The 21,882-nt window shown below is 56.3% G+C and overlaps 1 protein-coding gene across 3 annotated transcripts in view; it reads right to left on the bottom strand.

Annotated features, from left to right (window-relative positions):
* Window positions 1-18,756, bottom strand: part of LIMD1 (LIM domain containing 1) — a 68,060-nt gene extending 49,304 nt beyond the window's left edge. For 2 of the 3 annotated variants that reach the window (XR_009609614.3, XM_060630803.3), the window contains exon 1: window positions 16,677-18,756. Coding sequence is in view for 1 of the 3 variants with exons in the window: in XM_060630803.3 (XP_060486786.3) it covers window positions 16,677-18,075 (1,399 nt within the window). In the remaining 2 variants the exon portion in view is untranslated. Of the gene's footprint in view, window positions 1-8,102; window positions 8,318-16,676 lie in introns of those variants that run through there. The other variant, XM_060630804.3, reaches the window with a different exon arrangement.
* Between the last annotated feature and the right edge of the window lie 3,126 nt (window positions 18,757-21,882).

The following is a 21,882-nucleotide window of genomic DNA, read 5'->3' as shown; positions in this document are numbered from 1 at the left end:
TATTTATATGATTCCAATCACCAAAATTCAGAAAACGAACACTGATAAAACCCATACCTGCATATACATGTATGTATGTATATACACATATATGGATAGGCGTATATGTATTAATCTACAGACCTTATTCAAATCTTACAAATTTTACCAACTGTCCCACTAACGTCCTTTTATCTGGACCAGGATCCCATCCCACACCCCAACCACAGACGATAGAGCAAGGCTGAGTGCAGGATGCACACTGGGTTCAGAAGGGATACTGAGGCACAGAGAGGCTTTGACGTAAGTTCACTCCAGAGCAGTGAGACACCCCCACCTCAGACAACAGCCCAATGCCACAAGTGGAACGAGAAAGAAAGGCCTTTTGTTTTTTTTTTTTTTAAGGAAAAATAAAATCCTAAACTTTTTTCATTATAACACGAGGCTGGGGGCACCTGGGTGGCTCAGTCGATTGAGTGTCCGACTTCGGCTCAGGTCATGATCTCACGGTTGTGAGTTCGAGCCCCGCGTCGGGCTCTGTGCTGACAGCTTGGAGCCCAGAGCCTGCTTTGGATTCTGTGTCTCCCTCTCTCTCTGCCCCTCCCCCACTCACCCTGTCTCTCTCAAAAATAAACATTAAAAAAATTTTAAATAAATAAGCAAACACTTTTAAAAAAAAGATTTTAGATGAACACAAGGCTGATTTAGAGATGCTTTAAATATGCATTCACCAAAGAAGGAAAAAGGGTGTCACAGAGAAGGAAAGGAACACGAAGGTGGTGGAAACTTCAAGCTGGGAGGGATGTCGGTGCTCTCCAATTTCCAGAGCCCTGGCTCCTTCTCTTCCGCCCGCTGCCCCAGGGAGTCAGGAGCAGGAGAGGGAGGTCTCCCCCTCCCGTGCCAGCTGGGAGGTACCACCAGCCACACTTTGCCCCTGGGACAAACACAGAGTCTGGAAGCACGCTTCTCTCGATTCTGCGGCTAACCCCGTGCACGGCCTTGGATGAGTGACCTCCTTGCTCTGTCCCCATCTTCGAATCAGGAAACAATACTGGGCGCTCTGCGGGCCGCCGGAAACGTGAGATGGTGCTGGTAAAGCACCGGGCACAGCCCTCCTTCCGTAACCGGCCCCACGCCTTGCGTGGGAACAACGTCGGGGGACTGGGTCCGAGCCCCCGCCACAAACCAGGGGCCTTCGCACCTGTCTGCTGCTTGACCGAGAGGCTAAGACGGGGCACATCGTCAATTCCCCTTTCTGATCAAAGACACAAGCATTGCTTCTGAAGACTATGGCGTTTAGAATCTGTAGAGTAGGCCAGCCATCTGCAGTACAGACACAGACGTGATTTTGCTGAGTGAGGAACGGGAAGAAGGGCATGAGGATTCTTTCTGGGCTCAGGAGTGACAGGACCTGGTTTTGTTTTCACGGGATCGTCCCAGCTGCTGACGGGATCGGATCCTAAATTAGACTGCTTGCTGGCCAGACGGCAGAAAATTCTTTTTTTTTTTTTTCTTTTAGGTTTTTTATTTATTTTGAGAAAAAGAGAGGGGGAGAGCGAGAGCAAGCAGGGGAGAAGCAGAGAAAGAGGGGGCGAGAGGACCCCAAGCAGGCTCCACGCTGTCAGCACAGAGCACGACGCGAGGCTCGAACTCATGAACCGTGAGCTCATGACCTGAGCCGAAACCAAGAATCGGACGCGTAACTGACGGAGCCACTCAGGTGCCCCCAGAAGGAAAGACTCTCTAACCACCGGAAGCGATCTCCCACTCTGGCTGCCCCTGAGAGAGAGCCCCCTCCCACTGCTGGTTCCCCAGAGGAACGAAGAGGGGTTGTTCGGAGGGTCCGGAGAAGAGCTTCCCGAGGCCCAGGGGGGGGAGGGGACCCCAGCTCTCCATTCTGATCCTATGATCACCTGCAAAAAATTAAACTCTGGCCGGCCTTCAAAAAAATCAAGCCACCAGGGTGACACGAAGTCTCCCAGCAAGAACCAGAAACCGAATGGAAGGGGCATCTCCAACAAGCAACTCAAGAGGAAAAGGCTTCATTCGCTGGCTTCTGGGTTCTAGCTGTGTGTCCTCCCCTGGGGCCCTTCACCAGTATAATTCTTACCAGGGACTCACTGCTCCAACAAAGTTCACTCTCGTTCCCTCAGATGCCTAAAAATTAAATAGCTGTGTGTCAGAACAAAAGTCTCTCTTAACAGTGATTATCCCCAAGTGGAACGATCAGTCCCTTGTACATCATTTTTGTCGGCACAGAGTTTCTGACTTTCCCACGGTTAGTTGCACGTGAGTTTTTGGAAATGGCAAAACCATGCAAGTGTTCCGCGTTAGTGAAAGCTGGTGGGAAAAAAAAAAAAAAATCAAACCCTTCTGAGACCATAGTAACTACCAAAAAAGGGTTGAAAATCGGCTGTGAAGACAGTTATTTTAACAGAAGGAATTAGAAGGGTGTCAGCCAAGTGTCCTCCTCACGGAGGAGCCAGTTTAGAAAGTAGCCAGCGGAGCGGAGCCTGGAAACCCTGGAAACAGCGCATCAAGAAGGAAAGGGGGCGGGGGCTCTCACATACTGTTTGGGGGAAGGCTAAATGGCCCAGTCCCTTCAGAAAACTTTTTGGCAGCTGCTGAAAAAGTTAAACACACTCCTACTCCATGAGCCAGCAACTCCCCTCCTAGGTATTTACCCAGCAGAAGTGAAAGCGTATCTCGACACAAATGACCATAGCCGACTTCTCCTTCAGCCCCAGAAGGAAAGAAGATAAACATTCCTCAATAGGGAAATGGAAAAACAAAGGGTGGTGTACTCACCGAATGGAATGCTACTTGGTTAAAAAAAAAAAAAAAAAAAAAGAAAAAAAGACAAACACCTGACACACAGGAGCAACAGAGATGAATTTCACAGACGTTCTCTGCGTGAACGGTGCCAGACGAAAGAGGACTACAGTCGATGCTCGATATTCGCGGTATAATGTTCCGTGAAGTCACCGCAAATGCCGAATTATCGAATAGTGAACATCGCCCCCCCTGGAGGAAATACAGGGTTAGGTTCCAGCCAGCCTCTGGTCAGAACACTGGCATCAACCAGTCAGTACATAACCTTGCTTTTTCTGTGTTTCTGTTTAAAGACACCTTATTTAAAATTGTTTAATGTTTATTTTTGAGAGAGAGTGAGAGAGAGGAAGAGAAGGAGAGAGACAATGCACGAACAAGCAGGGGAGGGACACAGAGAGAGGGAGACACAGAATCCGAAGCAGGCTCCAGGCTCTGAGCTGTCAGCACAGAGCCCGATGAGGGGCTCGAACCCACAAACTATGAGATCATGACCTGAGCCAAAGTCGGACACTCAACTGACTGAGCCACCCAGGCGCCCCTAAAGATGACTTATTTAACATATATTGTTGACTTCATTAACACTGAACTCACGGCCAACAGCATCAGGACATGTGCCTGAACGAAACTTATCAAACACAGGTATTTTCTCTGTTAAAGCACATCACAGCCTTCTCGAGTTTACCAATACCACCCAGCACTTCAGCACTGTCCCTGAGGAACATTTTATACAGAAAAATCACCAAGAGCACAAAAACGCAAAAACCATGGCACTAAAACGACCACAAAAAAGACACTTGTTTACAGTGAGAGCTAAAACAAGCAGGCAGAGCAACGTCCCGCTCACCCTCAGCGGGGAATGTGTGTGGGGGGCCACTCACATTTTTCACCCCTCCGCACATGTCCCCAAATGACCTCCAAAGCGCTACGAGTCGATTCTGGGGTGACAAATAAATCTTAGCAATTAGGCAAACTCGCAAATACAGAATCCGTGAATAGTGAGGATATCGGCTGAATACGAACACCGCACGAATCCATTTATGCTGTGTTTTAGGGCAGGCGAAACTAATAAACGATGAAAAAAATCAGAAAAGTGCTCGGCTGGGGGTAGGCACGGACTGGAAGAGGCAGGAGGGAACTTCCTGGGGCCGGAACTCTACTATACCTTGACAGGAGGGCGGGCTACCCGGGTGCCAGCATCTGTTACAACTCACCCAACGACACATTCCAGGCTGTGCTTACGTGTAACTTTTTAAAATCACAGCCACACGGGGCGCATGGGTGGCTCAGCTGGTTAAGCGTCCGGCTCTTGGTTTCGGCTCAGGTCATGACCTCACGGTTCTTGAGTTTGAGCCCCACGTTGGGCTCCACACCGACAGTGCGGAGCCTGCTTGGGATCCTCTCCCTCTGCCCCTCCCCAACTCAGGCGCACGCTCTCTCTCTCTCAAAAATAAGTAAGTGGACTTTAAAATATAAAATTAAAATAAAATAAAATAAAATAAAATAAAATAAAATAAAAACACAGCCACAAATTCCTCGATGCTCCTTCCATCCAGAGGTGGGGAGTCTGCCACCCCTCCCCCATTCAGGCACAGGTGACTGCTTTCACCAACGGTGTGCAGCAGAAGTGACACAAAGCCACTACCAGGGCTGGGTCAGAAAAGGCCACGCGGCAGAAAGGCCCCCGGGCCTGCCCTCCGATACCCAGTGCGGAGACTGAAACCCCACAAACAAAGCACACAGCTGGGCTGAGGCCCCGCTGGCTTACTCAGCATCGGATCCCTTCTTCCTGCTGCCCTCCCCCTTCCCTTCCTTTGCTCTCTGGCTCTAAACTAGGGCAGGGCTGCCTCGCCCCACACCCACACAGCCACTGACACCGAGGGGTGGCAGCCAGGGGCCACAGGCCGAGGAGGGAGGGCTGGCTCTAACACTGCACTGACCTCCGAGGCCAGCCACCAAAGGGCCTCTGTCTGAGCCCCACCGCCAGAGAGGAAGGCATCGGCCACGCCGGAACGGGCCGCAGACAATGGGGCCTTTGGAGGCTCCTTGGGAAAGCCACCCATCTTGGCTCCCCTCCCTACACCCAGGCGAGGCCTCCGCAGCCCAGCCAGAGGCGCGGGGTGCGGGCCCCTGTTGGCCGGGGCCCAGAGGAGCCCAGTCCCGGGGGGCCTTCTGCCACCTCTCTTACTAGAAACACCATCTTTCCTTTCTTGAAGGACAGCGAGGGGACGTGCAGTCCCCCTGGATGTCCCTCCTGTCCTCGCGAAACTGAGTGTGTTTTTAAGGTCCTGGAACGTTGGCTCAGCTACGAGGACCACCTGCTCAGATCGCAGAGTACCTTCTTCCTCCATCAGAACAGACGCTTCAAGGGGCTGTGAGGGCTGTCTCGTCGCCTCCTGCAGCGGGCACACAGCCTCAGTGCGCTCGTGTCGGGGCGGTGGTGACCGGACAGACTACATCTTAAGCACCTGTGGGCTTGGGGCGCCTGGGTGGTTCAGTGGGTTGAGCATCTGACTTTGGCTCGGGTCACGATCTCGCGGTTCGTGAGTCGGAGCCCCACATCGGGCTCTTTCCTGTTACTGCAGAGTCTGCTTGGGATCCTCTGTCCCCCCTCTCCCTCTGCCTGTCCCCGCTTGCACTCTCAAATATAAATAAACAAACAAACAAAGTAACAAACACTAAACGCAGAACTAACGTAAAAATATTGATGAGCTGTTTGACATTTTTTTCGCCGTATCAAGTCTGGCCCAGAGGAGATATCACCCTTAGAGCACATCTCACGGGGACCGGCACACTCTGAAGTCCTTCCCAGCTGCTGGACAGTGCAGATCTACGTTAATTAATTTAGTCTTCCCACCAGCCATGCCCGCGTTTTCTTGACGGGGAAACTGAGGCACAAAGGCCTTCGAAGAGTCGGCCCGGGGCCGATCGACAGCCCACAAGCAGTTCCGCAAATTCTGACTTCAGGACAAGATGAACGCCCTCTCAGATAAGAACACACACATCTGCCTGCCGGCACCTCCCCCTGCTCCTGTCCAAACTTCCCCAGGACTCTGGGCCCCGCAGTTCTGCCACCCGGACCACGGCATCCCAGCCTCTTCCGGCCGCTCCGGTCCTGGGCTACCCGGAGCATCTTCCACCCGGGCGGCACCTCGTCCGGGTGCCTCCGGGTCAGGGTGAGGTGTGCCTGCCTCCCACGCACGCCCCGGCATGTGCACGTGGGGTGTGGAGGGGCCCCGGGGTGTGCACGCACCACAGCAGGAACGTCCCCACTCAAAGGGCCGGCACTCGGGAGGGAGTCGGGGACTCTCCTCATCCCTCTGCTGGCCACGGTGTTCATTCATTGATTCAGCGAGTCTTTGCCGCATGCCTGCCGGGTGCCAGCCACTGCCCTGGGCCCTGGCACACAAGGGGGAACAGAACGGACGCCTCCCCCCCCCACCCCCGTCCCCGCTCACGGAGCCCACATCCCAGCAAGTGGAGCTAAGCAACAGGTCTGGGCACAAAGGAAGCCCCCCAAATCCTAATTCCGCCTCCTGTATACAGTAGGTGTTCCCTAATGACCGTGGAGGGAGTATGTCATCTGGGCCTGGAACTGGATGTGGTGACGGACAGAGGTGGGGGAGGGGCAGCCGAGAGCCCCGGGGACCCAGCAGGAGAGCCAGTGACCCGGTCGCTGGGGTGTCACGCCCACAAGCCTAGCCTCAGGACTCCAGAGCTCCACCCGGCCAAGCTAAGGTACGAGCCGTCCAGAGACTCACCCTGGTTTGGTGCTCTCTGGCTGAAATTCCCTTCTCCTCAAAACGTGGCCAAGTGTCAAGTCCACCCCAAGGTCCAGAGCGTCTCCCAAGTTTAGAAGACACCGGGGGTTCAGCACCTCCAAGGTTCAGCCGCGTGGCGCACCCAAGTCCCGGCCCGAGCAGCTCAGCCTTCCGCTCTGATCGGCTGTCAGAAGGTCACAACCGCCGCCGGGCACAAGGGGACAGAGCAATGGCATTGTGGCCTCCACGGTTTCCCAGTCCACTGCTGCTGAGCCAACGGTGGATTTGTGACTGAAACATCTTAACGTCTCTAAGTTTTTATTTATTTTTGAGAGAGAGAGAAAGATCAACACAGAAAACATGCGAGCGAGTGGGTTAGGGGCAGACAGAGGGGGAGACACAGAATCCGAAGCAGGCTCCAGGCTCCGAGCTGTCAGCACAGAGCCCGACGCGGGGCTCGCACCTAAGACCTCGAGATCATGACCTGAGCCGAAGTCGGACGCTTCACCGGCTGAGCCACCCAGGCGCCCCTGAGACGTCTTAACTTTTTATTCTTCTACACACCAGGCCCTGTGTTTTGTACTTCGAATCTTATCATTAATTTGGTGTTGGATTTTACTTCCTCATTTTCCTTATTATTCTCAAGTGCCACTTTATAGGAGCTTAAGGGTTTTCCCCCCAAGAACGTGGTTTTGATCTCACGAGTGAAGTCAGTTAAGAGCATTATTAGTGGGAGAAGGGCATTTCAGGGTCCCCCTGGTTGGGGACAGTGACCTGGAGGAGGGACCCGGCAGGGCCAACTCGAAGAAGTGCCTGCCGTCACCAACCACTCGCCTGCTGCCCAGGGAGTGTGTGCTCACACACACGTTTTTTTCACGCGCTCTCCATCCCAGGCTTCTCTGCCAAGAGCCCTGAACCCGTCAGCTCGCGGCACGGGGAGGGGAACAGAATGATAAAGAGCACAGGACATCCAGTCCCCATGAGGTGAGGAAACCGAGGGCAAAAAACGAGAAGCCAGATGCCCAAACTGGCACCGTCGGTGAGTGGCACAGGCAGGCCGGCCGCCAGCACGTTGACGGTGATGGGGACTCTGTCAGCAGACGCCCTGGAGTCCACCGTGGCCAGCGGTCAGCGGGGCTGCCCCCCGAGCCCATCTTTCCACATTCGCCACCTCCCTGCCTCATCAGGAAGCGACGCAAGGCACAGAGGGGGGAGAGAGAACGGGCCGGGCGATGTTTCAGCAGACGCGAGAGCTCCACCCGGATGCCCTGGGCGAGCCCTGACCATCGTGTGAGCAAACACGGCCACAACTTGGTCCCACCCTGCCGGAAGGGGGGCTCCGGAGCACGTGGAGGCTGCTATTATGGTCAGAGGGACTTTGGTCAGCAGAAGGCAAGCAAGGGTGGTACCATGTGCATGCCGAAATGACCGTCACGTGCTGTCCGGGCCAAAGCCCGCTGGGATGTGTGTGCGCCCCCAGACTCAGGGCCTGCATTATTAGCGGGCTGCCTCAGCCACCCGTCCTCAAATTACCTGGGTCTTTACATTTCCCAGGGTTGGCTGAAGGGCAGACACACCCTGAACTCGAGGCCCCTCCTCTCCAGTGACAGCTGCAGGGCAGGCTTCCAGAACCTTTTATATGCTGCGGATACGTGCGTGGGGGAGAAAAGATGAAAGTCCCTGATATGCTCCCAACAGACTTCCAGTAACCGGGAGTAACCAGTCCTCGCTCTCCTGGGACGCGCAGCGTTGAGTCACAGACCCAGAAAGATGAGGAGGGAACTTGGCCAAGTCTAAACTCATGGCTCTCAAAACTTAAAAATAGCCCGGCTGTGGACCCTAAAGTATTCCCTTTGAAACACTCGAGCAGAAAGTCTCCAGCCTTCCAACGTGACCCTGACATTCCGTGTCCAGCTGGTTTCCCTGGGAGGGGACAAGTGAAAAACAAAACCTGAAGCAGATATAAATATTTGCTGGCAAGTACTGCCCCCGCCATTGATGCGCCTTGGGAATTTTGGAGGCCTGCTCTGTTTTCGGGAAAGGTTTCTGTTCAGTTTGCCCGATGGGCCCGAAGCATCATTTCGTCCAACGTTTGCTTCTAAGCATCTCCGCACACAGTCTGGGGTTGACACTGATCCTTCTTTATTTATTATTTTTTTGAGGTGGGGTGCAAGTGAGCAAGGGGCAAAGAGAGAATCCCAGGAGAGGCAGAGGGAGAGACAAAGAGGCACAGAGAGAGAGACAGAGAGAGAGGGAAGCACGGCTCACCCAACGTGGGGCTCGAGCTCACCTGAAGCAGGTGAACCAGCCCTCCGTCAGCCACGCTCCTCAACAAATGTATTCAGCAGGGTACCTGACCTCAGTTTGCCCACCTATAAAACGGGGCTAGTGAAATACAGTTATCGGAAGGGTCGAACAAGCCGACGCACGTAAGATGACGGAAAAGTGCCTGGCACAGGGCAATACGCTTTAGCAAAACCATCTCAGGGCCGTAACCCCAGCTACAAATCCCTTCCCTGCTCCCTTCACACCGCAGCGGAAGGCCCTCCACTCCTCCAGCAGACGGCCACCGGGCACCCACTTTGTGGGGCCCTGACAGTGCTGGGCCCTGAGGCCACTCTCCAGTGTCCGATGACCCAGCACCACCAAGGACATCACAGGAGTCCAGGGAGGAAGCCTGGGCCACGCCAGCAAAAACAAGGTCAGCGAACCCCGCAGCCAGTGCTACTTACTGTCCCCCTAAGTTGAGGACCCCGAGTTTAATTAAGAGTGAGAGCCTCAAAAGGCCTCAGGGTGGGCGACCAGCGTGACACCAGTGGCTCGCCCTCCTAGAGACGTTTCCTTCCCAATCTCACTCTCCCCAGACGCACTCGGGGGAGCAAAGGGACCTCCAGCCGAGCGAAGGCTTCTGCGTCCGGCCCAGGAGCCAAGAATGACAGCACGTGACGCGCCCCGAATCGCAGCGGGCTCTAGCCACGACCGTGCACCGGAACCTCTGCAGAAAATTGTAACGCCGATTATTCCAGGGGTGGCCGGCATGGCAGGGATTTATGGCTCCCGTTTCCACTGGATGTATTTTCCAGATCCCCTAAAATGAAAACGATTACCATTCGCCATAGCAAACGCAAGCGTAACTAAGACACAGAAGCGCTCTGCTTCCGCAGAGGCCCGGACAGGGCAGGGCACGCCAGGCTGGCCGGGCTCCCACCACCGCTGACAGTCCTGTGCCCGGTTACTCGGTCCGCTAAAATCCAGGCACCCGAGGGTCCCCAAAGCCACAGCCACAGCCCTTCGGGCCGGGACGAGCCCTCCGAGATCAGCTTTGTCTCCGCGCTGCGGGAGAGCGGCGTGCCCGGTGTCCCACCCGGGGCCACTGGTAAATCAGGCGCGGGACACCCACTTTCCTCACTCCCCAAATTGGGCCTCTCTTGCCCAGTTCTGCGTCCTGGGTGGGAGTCATAAGCCAAAAAACATAAAGAAATGTAACTTTAAAAAAAAAACCAAAACACTCCGGCAAGAAGTGCCACATCGTAAGGTCCATTTCATGCTGTGGATTCGTTTTTTTTTTTTTTTTAAGTTTTTTTTTTTTTTAATGTTTATTTTTGAGAGAGAGCCAGGGAGGGGGCAGAGAGAGAGAGGGAGACACAGAATCCGAAGCAGGCTCCAGGCTCTGAGCTGTCAGCACAGAGCCCGACGCGGGGCTCGAACTCATGGACCGCGAGATCACGACCTGAGCTGAAGTTGGACGCTCAACCGACTGAGCCACCCAAGTGCTCCCATGCTGTCAACTATTAATGGAAAAAACAAGACATTCCTTCCTGGCCACAGAGGAATAGAGGAGAAACATACTATCCCAAAGAGGGAGGACCACAGAGGGTCACGGCACACGCTGTGGGAAACCGAGGTCGGGACTCGTCAGGGTTCATCAGGGCTCAGCTGGAGACCCCCTCCCTGAGTAGGGTCACAGGGGCAGGCAGCTCTGTGTGCCACAAGGGCGCCAGCTGGGGAAGTCCCTGAGGACAGGGACCCTGTGAGGGAGGAGTTCCAGGAGCTCAGGGACCAGCAGCGAGGCCGGTGTGATGGGGCTGGTGAGCACAGTACGGCAGGGGAGGGCCCGAGTGTGGGCCCACTGGCTACAGTGCAAGCCGTGTGCAGTCACCGCCACTCACGTTCTTGCCTCGATCTGGTCACGCGGGTGCTCACGCGGGTGCGTTCACTTTGTGGGCACCTACCCTATGTGTATACTACACGTCGATAAAAAGTTACAAAACATATGCCTTCCTGGGGCGCCTGGGAGGCTCAGTCTGTTAAGTATCCGACTCCTGATTTCGGCTCAGGTCGTGATCTCAAGGTTCGTGGGTTCGAGCCCCACGTCGGAGCCTGCTAAGGATCCTATCTCTCTCTCTCTCTCTCTCTCTCTGCCCCTACCTTGCTCATGCTCTCTCTCTCTCTCCCTCAAAATAAATAAGTAAACATTTTTTTCAAAATACACATGCCTTCCTGATTTTGAGGCGGTTACCTGGTCTACTAAAGACCAGGCACGCAGGCAGGGCCATTCTCGGGAGGAGGTTGTAGGCTGGTTATAGGCTCCTGGGCAAAGGCGGGTCGGCCACTGCGTCAGGAAGGCCCACGGGATGGGGCGACTGGGTGGCTCAGTCGGTTGGGCGGCCAACTTCGGCTCAGGTCATGATCTCACGGCTCATGAGTTCAAGACCCGTGTTGGGCTCTGTGCTGACAGCTTGGAGTCAGGAGCCTGCTTCGGATTCCGTGTCTCCCTCCCCCGCTCCTGCTCTCTGTCTCTCAAAAATAAATAAACGTTAAAAAAAAAAAAAAAAAAAAAGAAAGAAAAGGAGGGTCCAGGGGAGACTGGAAAACTCAGGGCAGAGCCAGCCTCTTCTCTGTGTCCATGCGGGGCAGGGCGGGGGGGCTCCATTCATTCACTGGGTGTTGGAGCCCCTACCACGAACCTCTTCTTGCCTCCCCAGCCCCTGGTGCCTGACCGAGTCTGGCAGAGCCCCTTCCCCTGCAGGGCACAGTGGGCTTCTCTCTGACCCCCAGACCCACCACCGGGAGGGAAAGCATGGCGGGGGGGTGCTACAGGCCCAGAGGCAACTGATGCCCCCGCAGCAGCTGGGTGGGGAGTGAATCTGGAGGGGCCGATGGAACGATAAACACAGAGCTAAGAGACGGCCCGGTCCCACCAGGGGAGCCGTCAGAGCCCAAACGGGGTGGAAGCACCACCACTGACGCCTGTGTGGTCCTGAGCAAGTCCCGAGCCTCAGTTTCCCAACTGCGAACAGAGACTACTGGCGTCTGTGAAAGTCAACATCGAGCACATACCCAACGCCAGCCGCGTCACGGGCACTCGACGGACGGTCGCTAGGATTAGAACCACGGGGCCCAAAGGTCGCTGTAAAAGGGGTCTGGTCTGTCTGATGCCGGGGGCTGCGGTGGCCCCTTTGATGGGCTGCCCAGATCCCCCTTCACCGAAGGGGCTGTGGCCTGGCTGCCGGGGGTGCAGCCGGAGGGAGGCCTCGCCTGTCCACCCCTCGGGCTCTGTCCCAGCCACAAGGGGCCGCCTCGCCCAAGGTCAAGTGCTTCCCACGGCGGCCCACCATGGATGACTGATCTACGGGGGAGCGTGAAGGCCTGGCGATCTTGCCCCAACTCGGGACAGCTCTGAAGGGCTTTTCCAGCTCCCGAGCTCCCTGCGGGGTGGGCCCAGGCCTGTCAGGCCCGCACTGCAGCTGAAGCCCTCCTCTACCCACGCCTGCGTCCTTCCCCTCCTTCCAAGGGCACCCCCTGGGGAGCCCCCCGTCCTCTAAACTGTCTGAGTCAGCTTCCTGGGAAACCCAGGCTGGGACAGGTGGCTTATTTGTACCCTTTTTCCTTGGGAAGTGGGGAGGGAACCAGTGTGAGGAAGACAGCGGTTACCATGGAGGAAGAGGCCAGGAAAAGCCAACAAAAGGCACGGTGACCTCTTCTCTTCCTCTGCAGTATAAACAGCGGTGTTAAAACAGGAGCCACACTGCACCGGGCAAACCACTAACACTCTCCAAGCAGCGTCGAGAGTCCGTCCGTCCTTGCCTCTCTCCGCACGGACGGAAAGACACAAAGGGGCCACCGAGGAACACAGAAGAAAGAGCAGGGAGAAGCAGTGGCTAGGACCACGTCGTACCGAGCCCACAAAGACGGCCAAGGAAAGTGCCAGAAGCGTCCTTGGAGAGGAGCTGACCAATTACTGGCAACTGAGGTGTCTTCAGACCTAAGTGTTCTCAAAGGCAACAGCAGGGATTCACGAGCCCTTCCCACAGTGTAAACGCCCGAAGGGACGCCTTTGCGAGACCCAGGAAACGGCCTAAGTAACCAACCCAAACATCTACTTTGCTTGGCTTCCGGCTGGAACCACATCCACTCTGATGGTAATGGTTACATTACCCTGACTCTCTGGCCAGAGCCCCGTCTCGAAAGATATTCTTCTATTTGCAAATAAAAGTGCATCGTAGGGGCGCCTGGGTGGCGCAGTCGGTTAAGCGTCCGACTTCAGCCAGGTCACGATCTCGCGGTCCGTGAGTTCGAGCCCCGCGTCAGGCTCTGGGCTGACGGCTCGGAGCCTGGAGCCTGTTTCCGATTCTGTGTCTCCCTCTCTCTCTGCCCCTCCCCCGTTCGTGCTCTGTCTCTCTCTGTCCCAAAAATAAAAAAAAAAAAAAAAAAAAAAAAAAAAAAAGTGCATCGTAATGTAAGAAATGCCGCACGGGGGGCAGACACAATCTTCCAAATAACGCCAGATCTAAGGAAGGGGAGGCATCCGTGTGGTGAGCCCCTCAGCTGGTCCACACACACTGTGCGCTACGGATGAAGCGGTGAGGCCTGGAAGGGAACCGAGTTTGTTCAAGGTCACGTGGCAGGGCTGGACCAAGAACTGACCGCCAGAGGCTCCGGTGAGAGACTTCCTCCTCGGCCACACGGCTGGTCACGGAAGAGCGAGTGGCACCCCAGTTGCCAAAGCAAGTGCGGGGCCCCTCCCCCCGGGTGGGGGACACTGTGGTCCCCGCGCAATCTCTGCAGACAGCAGCCAGGCAACACAGAAAGGGCCCAAGGCCCCAGCCCTGCAACCCCACCCCCCGGGGAGTTTATCCCAAAGCTGGGCCTGCGTCCTACACACGGGCCCGTCTCACAGGCCACCAGGGGGGACCGTTTACGTGACCCGGGGCACGTCTCTACAGTGGTGGTGATGCTGAGCCAACTCCACACGTGCCGATGTATGACAGCTGCCAAGATGCACGGTTTCAGTGGCAAAGACAGAGAGCAGATGGACAGCACGGAGCACCATGACTCACTCTCTCACACACACACACACACACACACACACACACACACACTCTCATTACACCCAGGACGCTCAACCAGAAGCCCAGGTAGGAAGCATATGAATTTTTCACTGTGCGTGTTTTTGTGTCTTTTGAATTTTCTACACACAAATGTGACGCTTCGTCCAAAAGGAAACTATGATTCCGCTTATGTGAATGATCCAGGATAGGTAAACCCATAGAGACAGGACGCATATTGGCGGTTTCCGGGGGCTGGGAGGGGCGGTGAGTGAGAAGCAATTAATTGCTTCGTGGGGGGATGGGGTGTCCTTTCGGGGGGACAAAAAGGTGTTGAAAACTATCAGAGTTGGTGTTTGGAAAACACCGTGAGTGTACCAAATGCCGCTGAACCGTGTACTTTAAAATGGTTAATTTTACGGTGACATTTGCCCCAATTTAAAAAAAAAAACAAAAACAAGGGCAGACGAGTAAATAAGTACCGACATAAAACAGTTTTCCGCATCTGTGCTTGGGAGGCAGCTTGGCAACGCTGGTTAGAGGCATGGGCATCACGGCTGAACTGCAGGGCTCAACTGCCAGCCCCACCCGGCGTCACCTGGGAGGCCTCGGTTAAGTAATCTAACTTCCCTGGGCTTTACCGTCCTAGTTGGTAAGACAGGCGTAATGACAGAACCTGCTTCCCAGGGTGCTTTCAACTAGTAAATAAAATAGTAGAAGGTAAGCGTCCAGCACAGGGCACAGCACAGACTAGCCCCAGGGCCTTTGCCCCTGCCATCTGCCCACCGAGAATGCCCTTTCCTGGGACAAATGCTGCTCCTTCAGGCCTTTCCTCAAATGCCACCTTCCTGATGGGGCGTTCCTTGACCCCCTGAGTTAAAACCGGAAACCGCCCTGCCAACACCCGCCCCGGGGTTCCGTCTCCTCCTCCACCCCTGTCTCTCCCCAGGGCTTGATTATTTATTTGGTCCATCTCCTGTCTCCTTCCACTGCACCGTCTGTCCTGTTCATTATGTAGGCCAAGGCCTCGAACACAGCACATCCCGAGGCAGGTGATCAGTAAATATATGTTGAATGACTGGTGTTAGCGAATACCTTGGTCCCGATCCGGTGTGTAAGCCTGCCTCCCTGACAAAATAAAACTGCTGTTTTGTTGTCTAACGACCTTGAAAATAAAAATTAGACCTAAGTGAGGTGCCTGGATGGCTCAGTCGGTTGAGCATCCGACTTTAGCTCAGGTCATGATCTTGTGTTGGTGAGTTCGAGCCCCATGTCGGGCTCTCTGCTGACAGCTCAGAGCCTGGAGCCTGCTTCAGATTCTGTGTCTCCCTCTCTCTCTCCCGCTCTGTCTCTCTCCCTCTCTCAAAAATAAAGACTAAAAACGATTTTTTTATAATTAAGCATAAGTTTACATTTAAAAACCAGTGTTTCCAGCTAAGTATTATTCCCCAAGGGGGGAATCTGCAAAGGAAAAGAGAGAGCAGTAAGACAGTGCCATGCGCTCTGAAACATAAACCAAAGAAGTCACCCCAGTTTCCGAGCGCCCACTGTGTCAGGAGAGCTGGTCCCATGAGCCTTCAGGAGGATAAGGAGCACAGTGCACCCATGGGCCCCTGGGGCCCCGTCCCTCCAGGCACCTTAGGCCAGAGCCGGTCATTCACAGAGAACAGGGTAGGCTAAAAACAGGTAGGCCTTTCCCAGTGCCCTGCCCTCCTCCATGGGGCACAGCGGCCACCCTCACGGGACTCAGCTTCCCAAGGCTCTCAGCCCTCAGATGGGGAAATCAAGACCCCAATTATTCAGAGCTCAAAAACGGAAGAAAAAAAAAAAAGACAAAAACAACCCTCAGACTCTTCTACAAACAGGCTTTCTAGTTAGTTCTCCCATGAGACCACGACGTCGTTACCCCACAGGGCAAGACGGCTGCCTCCAAACCCTGCACAGAGAAAAAGAAAAAGCTGAAGCCCGCAGTCTCCGAGAGTTTGAGATTCCAAAAAGAGAATAAAACAAAACCAGAAACTGTGAGTAAAACCAGTAAGGAGCGTCTTCCACCCCACTGGGCGCCGTGGCTGTGGATGTCACCTGGCTGCGGGGCTGGAACCTCGGGTGGGGGCTGAGTTAGGAGACACCTAGCACACAGGTGTCCGGCCCCTTCTCCCCCACGCCCCGTCCCCCCTCCAAGTTTCAGCAGGTGTGGGGTGGGGACCTGTATCGTTTGCATTTCTAACCAGTCCCCAAGTGAAGGGGTCCGGCTGGTCCAGGGACTACACTTTGAGAACCACAGCTCGAGAACAGTCTTCTGTGTTAGTAGTGCAACTGTGCGCGTGTGCACACACACACACGGCCAGAGAGAGCCCCTGCCCAACCACTGGTCTTCAAATAGCCAGACCAGCCTGGCCCAGAAGCACCTGCCCCCAGACGCTTGTCCATTCAAGTCCTGCATGAGCCAGTCACTGCCAAGAGGCTCTGAGGGCGCACCCAGAACCCCTGAAATCTGACATCCCGGCATTTCCCTTTTTTGAGAGCGGTCGTGGGCAACCCCACCCCGCTTCGCCTTTTGCATGTGCGTAATGCCTCAGCTGCAAGATCCGCTTTCTGTTCAGAGATGCTTTCAAGTTTCTGAATCAGGAGATGCAGCTGAGAGAGGAAGCCACACCCCCGCCCCCCCAAAAAAGCGTGCCACTCAAGGAGCGCGACGGCATCCCCGACGGGGAGCCCCTCCCCCAAACGCAGGGACCTTATCACCCACGGTGGGCAACGCCACCGATCTCTCACTCACCAAAGTAATCGGCCTTCGGGTGACCATCCATCTCACGCTCCAGACGCTGAGTGAGGGCTTCTAACTTCAGTTCGGCGGCTGAGGGCCCAAGCTCGGGGCCCGGGATGAGGGTCTGGCAGGGCAACTTCACCCTGGGGGGACTGGGGCTCTCCCGGAGCCCAGGCCCCAGGCTGCCATCAGATGACCAGCCGGAGGGGCCTTCTTTACAAGATAACTCAGGCGGGGTGGACATCACCGGATGGACAAGGCTGGTGGGGCTGAGCTTGGGACCAACGCCAGGGTCCGTGCAGACAGGCTTGGGACCCAGTCCAGGGGCCGCACCCGACGGCAAACCGTCCGCGCTGGCTGGTGAGGATGATGGGGCGGAACTAGAAAGGTAAGACTTGGGTCCATCTTGGAACCAGGCTTGAGGGTCCACAGTGGGTTTGGGCGTGGTGCCCGATACCTCGCTCCCCACGCCCAAGTTTGTTCTGGGAAGAGCTCCTTGGCTGGGGCAGCTCTGGGCCAAGGGTGCCAAGAAAGAAGGGGTCCTGGGCTGAGCGGGCCCCCTGAGGGCCCCGTTCTCCGGGCCGGGGGAAGAAAGGCCGGGGCTCACCCGCTGGGAAGAGGCGGTAGTCCAAAGCCCGGCTGGCTTCTCACAGCCGCGGCCACCAACACCGCCATCCTGGCCGGTCTCTGACGACTGGCTGGAGCTTGGGGCCAGCTGAGGCTGGTACAGGGGATGGTCCCCGGAGGGTTTGGACAGTGGTGCTTCAGTAGTCCCTGGGGTGCCAGGCCACCCACTCCCTATGCCCACCCTGATGCTGGGGGACACTCCCGGTTCATCAGCCCACTTTGGGCTCGCCAAAGAGAGGTTGTCATAATAGTCTCCGTGGGTGAGGCAGGAAGGATCCTCGCAGGGGCCGGGCTGGCGGAAAGCAGACATCTCCCAGCGTGCCAGGCTCTCCCTGGAGCCACAGTCCTGGCTGCCGTGGCTTCCGCTGCGGACATACGGCCTGGTCCTCTGGTCCTGGGGTGGATACAAGGGCTGCCCAGAGGCGACGGCAGTGGCCGTCCCAGGACCCGCTGTCGAGGCAGCGAGAGGGGGCTTGGTAGCACCATCCGGGGTCAGCTTGTGGCCCACAGCGGCATCCCGTCGGACCTGTGGGCCTGGGGGGCCCCCGCCGTTGACCGGACCTCTGCCCCCCCTGGGCAAGGTCTCCTCCTGCAGAAGCTGTTGCTGCTGCTGGCGGTGGATCTTGGCCATCTTGGTGGCAAACACCCTGCGCGTTTCCTCAAACTCAGGGTTGTTGCCTGCCCCCTTGTCCACTCGAAAGAGTCCATCCTTGGAGGCCTCGTACATGTTCAGGTCCTCAATGAATTTGCTGGCCTCCAGGCCCAGGTCGCCGTACTTATCCATGTCGCAGGTGCGAGTCAGAGCCTAGCCCAGGTGGCCGGTGTGTCGGTGGGTGAGCGCGGGCCGGGGTGCGGGTTGTTGCAGCGGGGGCCGGGGCTCAGGTCCAGCCCAGGACAGTCAACGCCTTCCACCTGCCGGGCCTGAGAGTCATGACCCCAGGCCTGGGAGTCCGGCCGAAGTGGAGGCCTCAAGGCCAGCCAGCCCAAGTGTGCGTCCAACTCCCTTTCGCCTCGGAGGTGTCCACGTGGGGGCAGCTGGTGGCGCTTCACCGTCCCAGCTTGCCGTGCGTTCTTTTCTCCTTTTCAAATCGTAAAAGGAAAAAGAAACAGAGAAAGACAAATCCCCTCCGTAAGCAATCAAAGTCCGAAACGGGACGACGAGCGCAGCCTCTGGAGGGAGCCGGAGTGAAGCCGGCTCGGCGGGAGAGGGTGGAGGCCGCCGGACCGGCCGCGGCAGAGGCGCGGCGGCCGGAGGCGCAGGCACGTCCCGGGCGCCTGGCGCTCGCGGCTCCCCGACCGGCGCGGAGAGGGGCGCGGGGAGCGGCGCACCGGCCAGCCCGGGCCGGGCAGGAAGTCCACGGCGGCCGCGACGGGCGGCCTATTGTCCGATGGCCGCGGCGACCGGGCGCGCGCGGGCCGGAGGGCGGCGGGACGCGGAAGTGAGCGCGCCGGACGCAGTCCCCGCCGCTCGGTGGCCGGCCGGGCGCGTCCCGGGCCGCGAGGAGGCGGAGGCGGAGGCGGGGGAGGCGGCCGAGGGGCGGGGTCGGCGGCGGCGGGCGCCCCGGGGCAGGCCTGCGCCGCGCAGCGAGGCCCCGCCGCCCGCTCCCCGGCCGGGCGTTGTGGGGGGACGCGGGGCTGTGTCCCGGCTCGGGAGCGGGCACCGCGCGGGGGCTGCCCCGGCCGCCGCCGCCGCCGCTCTCCCCCCACCCCGCGACCCGCGCCCCGCTCCCGGGCTCCGGGCCGGCCCCGCCCCTGGGCGCGCTGGGCGGGGGCCTCCGCGCCGAGACCGCTGGTGGGCGGCCTGGGCAGCCCGCGGGGGCCCGCGACGTGCGCCTCGGAGTCTGCGGGAGTCCCGAGGGCCCGCGCTCCTCGCCCCACCGTGCCTCAGTCTCCCGGGTGGGCAGTCGACCCCATGTGCCGCCCGAGACCGCCTCCGTCCGGGCCGGGCCGGCCTCCAGACCTGCCCTGGGTGCGCGACCGGAGGCCCGGGATGTCCCCCCGGGGCTGGTCCGAAGTTCTCCTTAACAGGTGGGCAGACTCGGGCACTCAGGGGGAAGTGTCCCAGACGCCAACGTGGGAGCCCAGGTCCTCTGAAAGGAGGAAAAGAAAAAATCACGTTGTTCCCCGGAGCGCGCGCGTTTAAGGGGCTCAGTGCAGCAATAAAAACACGTGCCCCGGTGCCTCCTTATTCCTAAGGGGATTCCTGACCCTCCCCCACCTCCAACCCCCCCCCCCCCCCCCCCCCCCCCGCTACACACACACCCGGGTCCGCACGACTGCGGGGGCGGCGGCCCTGACTCCTGGGCGCCCCCGCCTGGCCCAGCGCTCCGGGCACCAACTCCGAAGCGACCCTGCCTGGGTGTCATTCATTTGCACAGCCAGAGTGATCCTAAGGCGAACACCACACCAGTCACTTCCCTGCTTAAACTCTCAATGCTTAACCCCGGAGCCTGGATTGAAATCCACTCCCTATCAGGGCCCACGGCCCTGGCGGACCCTGCCGCCCCCCCTCCCACTTGACTGGGGGGCCCCTCTGCCACTGTAATCCCGAGGCAGGAGCTTCCTGGTGTCCGCCCAGAGCCTGACCTTGAGCTTCCGTGGCTCATCCTTCCCATCTTTGCTGAAATCACCCCCTCCTAGAGGCCTTCTTTTTCAGCACCCTCTTTCTTTTCTCATCAGTTCTGATCACTATTTAAGTATCTGTTTACATGCTTTTTTTTTTTTTTTTTGCTTTTTTTTTGGTCATGGTCGGTGGGTTTTCCACCTCATTGAGACCCTATCTGTATACCCCGTGCATAGTACATAGTAGTATCTAATGGTTGAACATGTGAATTAGCGAATCCGTCTGCCAAAACTGACGGGACAAACAAGATAATCTAGGTAAAAAGTGCGCTGTATTCTGTAAACCCCAAGTGTGGTTTACCCGAGTCAGTATACTGTATGTGAGTCAGTATGCTGTAATCACCAGGAAGCTTGTTGAAAATGTAGAAATTCATGATCCCGCCCCCATCCAACCATCCAACCTAGAATCTTCATTTTAACAAGACTCCTGAGTGCTCGGTTTGCACAATAGTTTGAGAAGCCCTTCTGTGAAGAACTACACAGAATGTATTTTTACTTTTACAAAGTCTTTCAACTTTTTTTTTTTTTTTTTTTTTTTTGTCTACAAAAGTAATACATGTTTATGGTAACGACTTCAAACAATACAAAGACGCTGTCAACTTTTAAAAAGTTGCCCATGATCCCCTGGACCAGAGAGAACTGTTAAACAATCCTTTTGTATTCAGTAAGACTTGTTAACTGATCACTGGGTTTACTCATAAGGTGAGTGATATGCTTGTGAACTTTTTAGAACAGTGGTTCTCCAACTATGGCCCTAGGCCCAGCAGCAGCAGCTGCACCTGGAACCCGTCTAGACCTGTGGTTCCCAAACTTGAACACCCATCGGAATTCCTTAGGGAACTTATTAAACACTGGTTGCTGGGACCTACCACCAGTTTCTGATTCGACGGTTCTAGAGTGCGGCCTAACGATCTGCATCTCTAATTCCCAGGTGATGCTGATGGAGGTTCAGGGACCACACTTGAGAACCACTAGAGTCCCAAGTCCCAGGCTTCTGCTCTGGGTACTGTGGCAGTGGCTGTTGGTATACAGAGAGGTGATGGCATCTATCAGAGTAGAAAGCCGCGGCCCAGCATGCCTGACCCCTGAGTACCGGGAACGTAGCTGACAAAGTACCGGGAAGCCTCATACTAGAGCCACAGACACCAGCCAGGGCCTCTTGCAAATCAGTTTTCTCTTTTCATGCTAAGTTGGCAGCACCTGAGCCCATAATCCTTGGTCCCTACCTGCTCCCCCCACCCCGCTTCGACTTGCCTGGAGTGCTCAGAAGTCACGGGTCTTACTCCCTGTCCCCCCTGCAGTTCTAGAAACCGCTACACCATCTCCAGCATCTAAAGACACACACCTGAACCCACCGTCTACGTATGTCCTCACCAGACTGGCTTGTCCCCTCCCGGTCAGTGGAGTACCTTAAACCTTTACAAAACAGCTTATAAAGATGGCATCCCAGGGGCCATATACCACTGGGAAGGGGTACTCGGAAATGACGGGCACGGCCAGGAGGCCACTGGGTATTTTCCTGCTGCCGCTTAACGCTCCAGAGGCAGAGATGCTTTCCAAGTCTCTGCCCAACATTGAGAATCCGAGCCGTGATTATTTAACGTAGGCCGGTTTTGTCTGTCCCGTGTGCTCGGAAACATCCGTTGATTAGAATCTCAAAAATTGTGTTCAGACTTGCACATCAGTTGTTTAAAAAGCAAAACGCTAAAGACCTAAATGTTTTTACCACTAAGCAGGCAGAGCATGGATGGTTTTGTTTAAATGTTTGCTGATGATGTTTTGTTTTGTTGAATGAGAAACGTCCCACATTCTATTTTGCCAATAAAGCCACTCCACGGCAGCGACCGTCCCCCACGGCCCTGCCTGTATAACAGAAGCCATAATCAACACACAGCGTTCCCTGAGTCTTGAAGCTTATTTTCATGAACACGTGGGTAGAAAAAGTGCGTGCCCGTGAACGCATTGGTGA

The sequence above is a fragment of the Panthera onca genome, chromosome A2 (assembly GCF_046562875.1).
Source record: "Panthera onca isolate mPanOnc1 chromosome A2, mPanOnc1 haplotype 2, whole genome shotgun sequence".
Classification (NCBI taxonomy): domain Eukaryota; kingdom Metazoa; phylum Chordata; class Mammalia; order Carnivora; family Felidae; genus Panthera; species Panthera onca.
The sequence above is the reverse complement of the archived record's forward strand: the minus strand, read 5'-3'. Positions and strand labels throughout refer to the sequence as shown.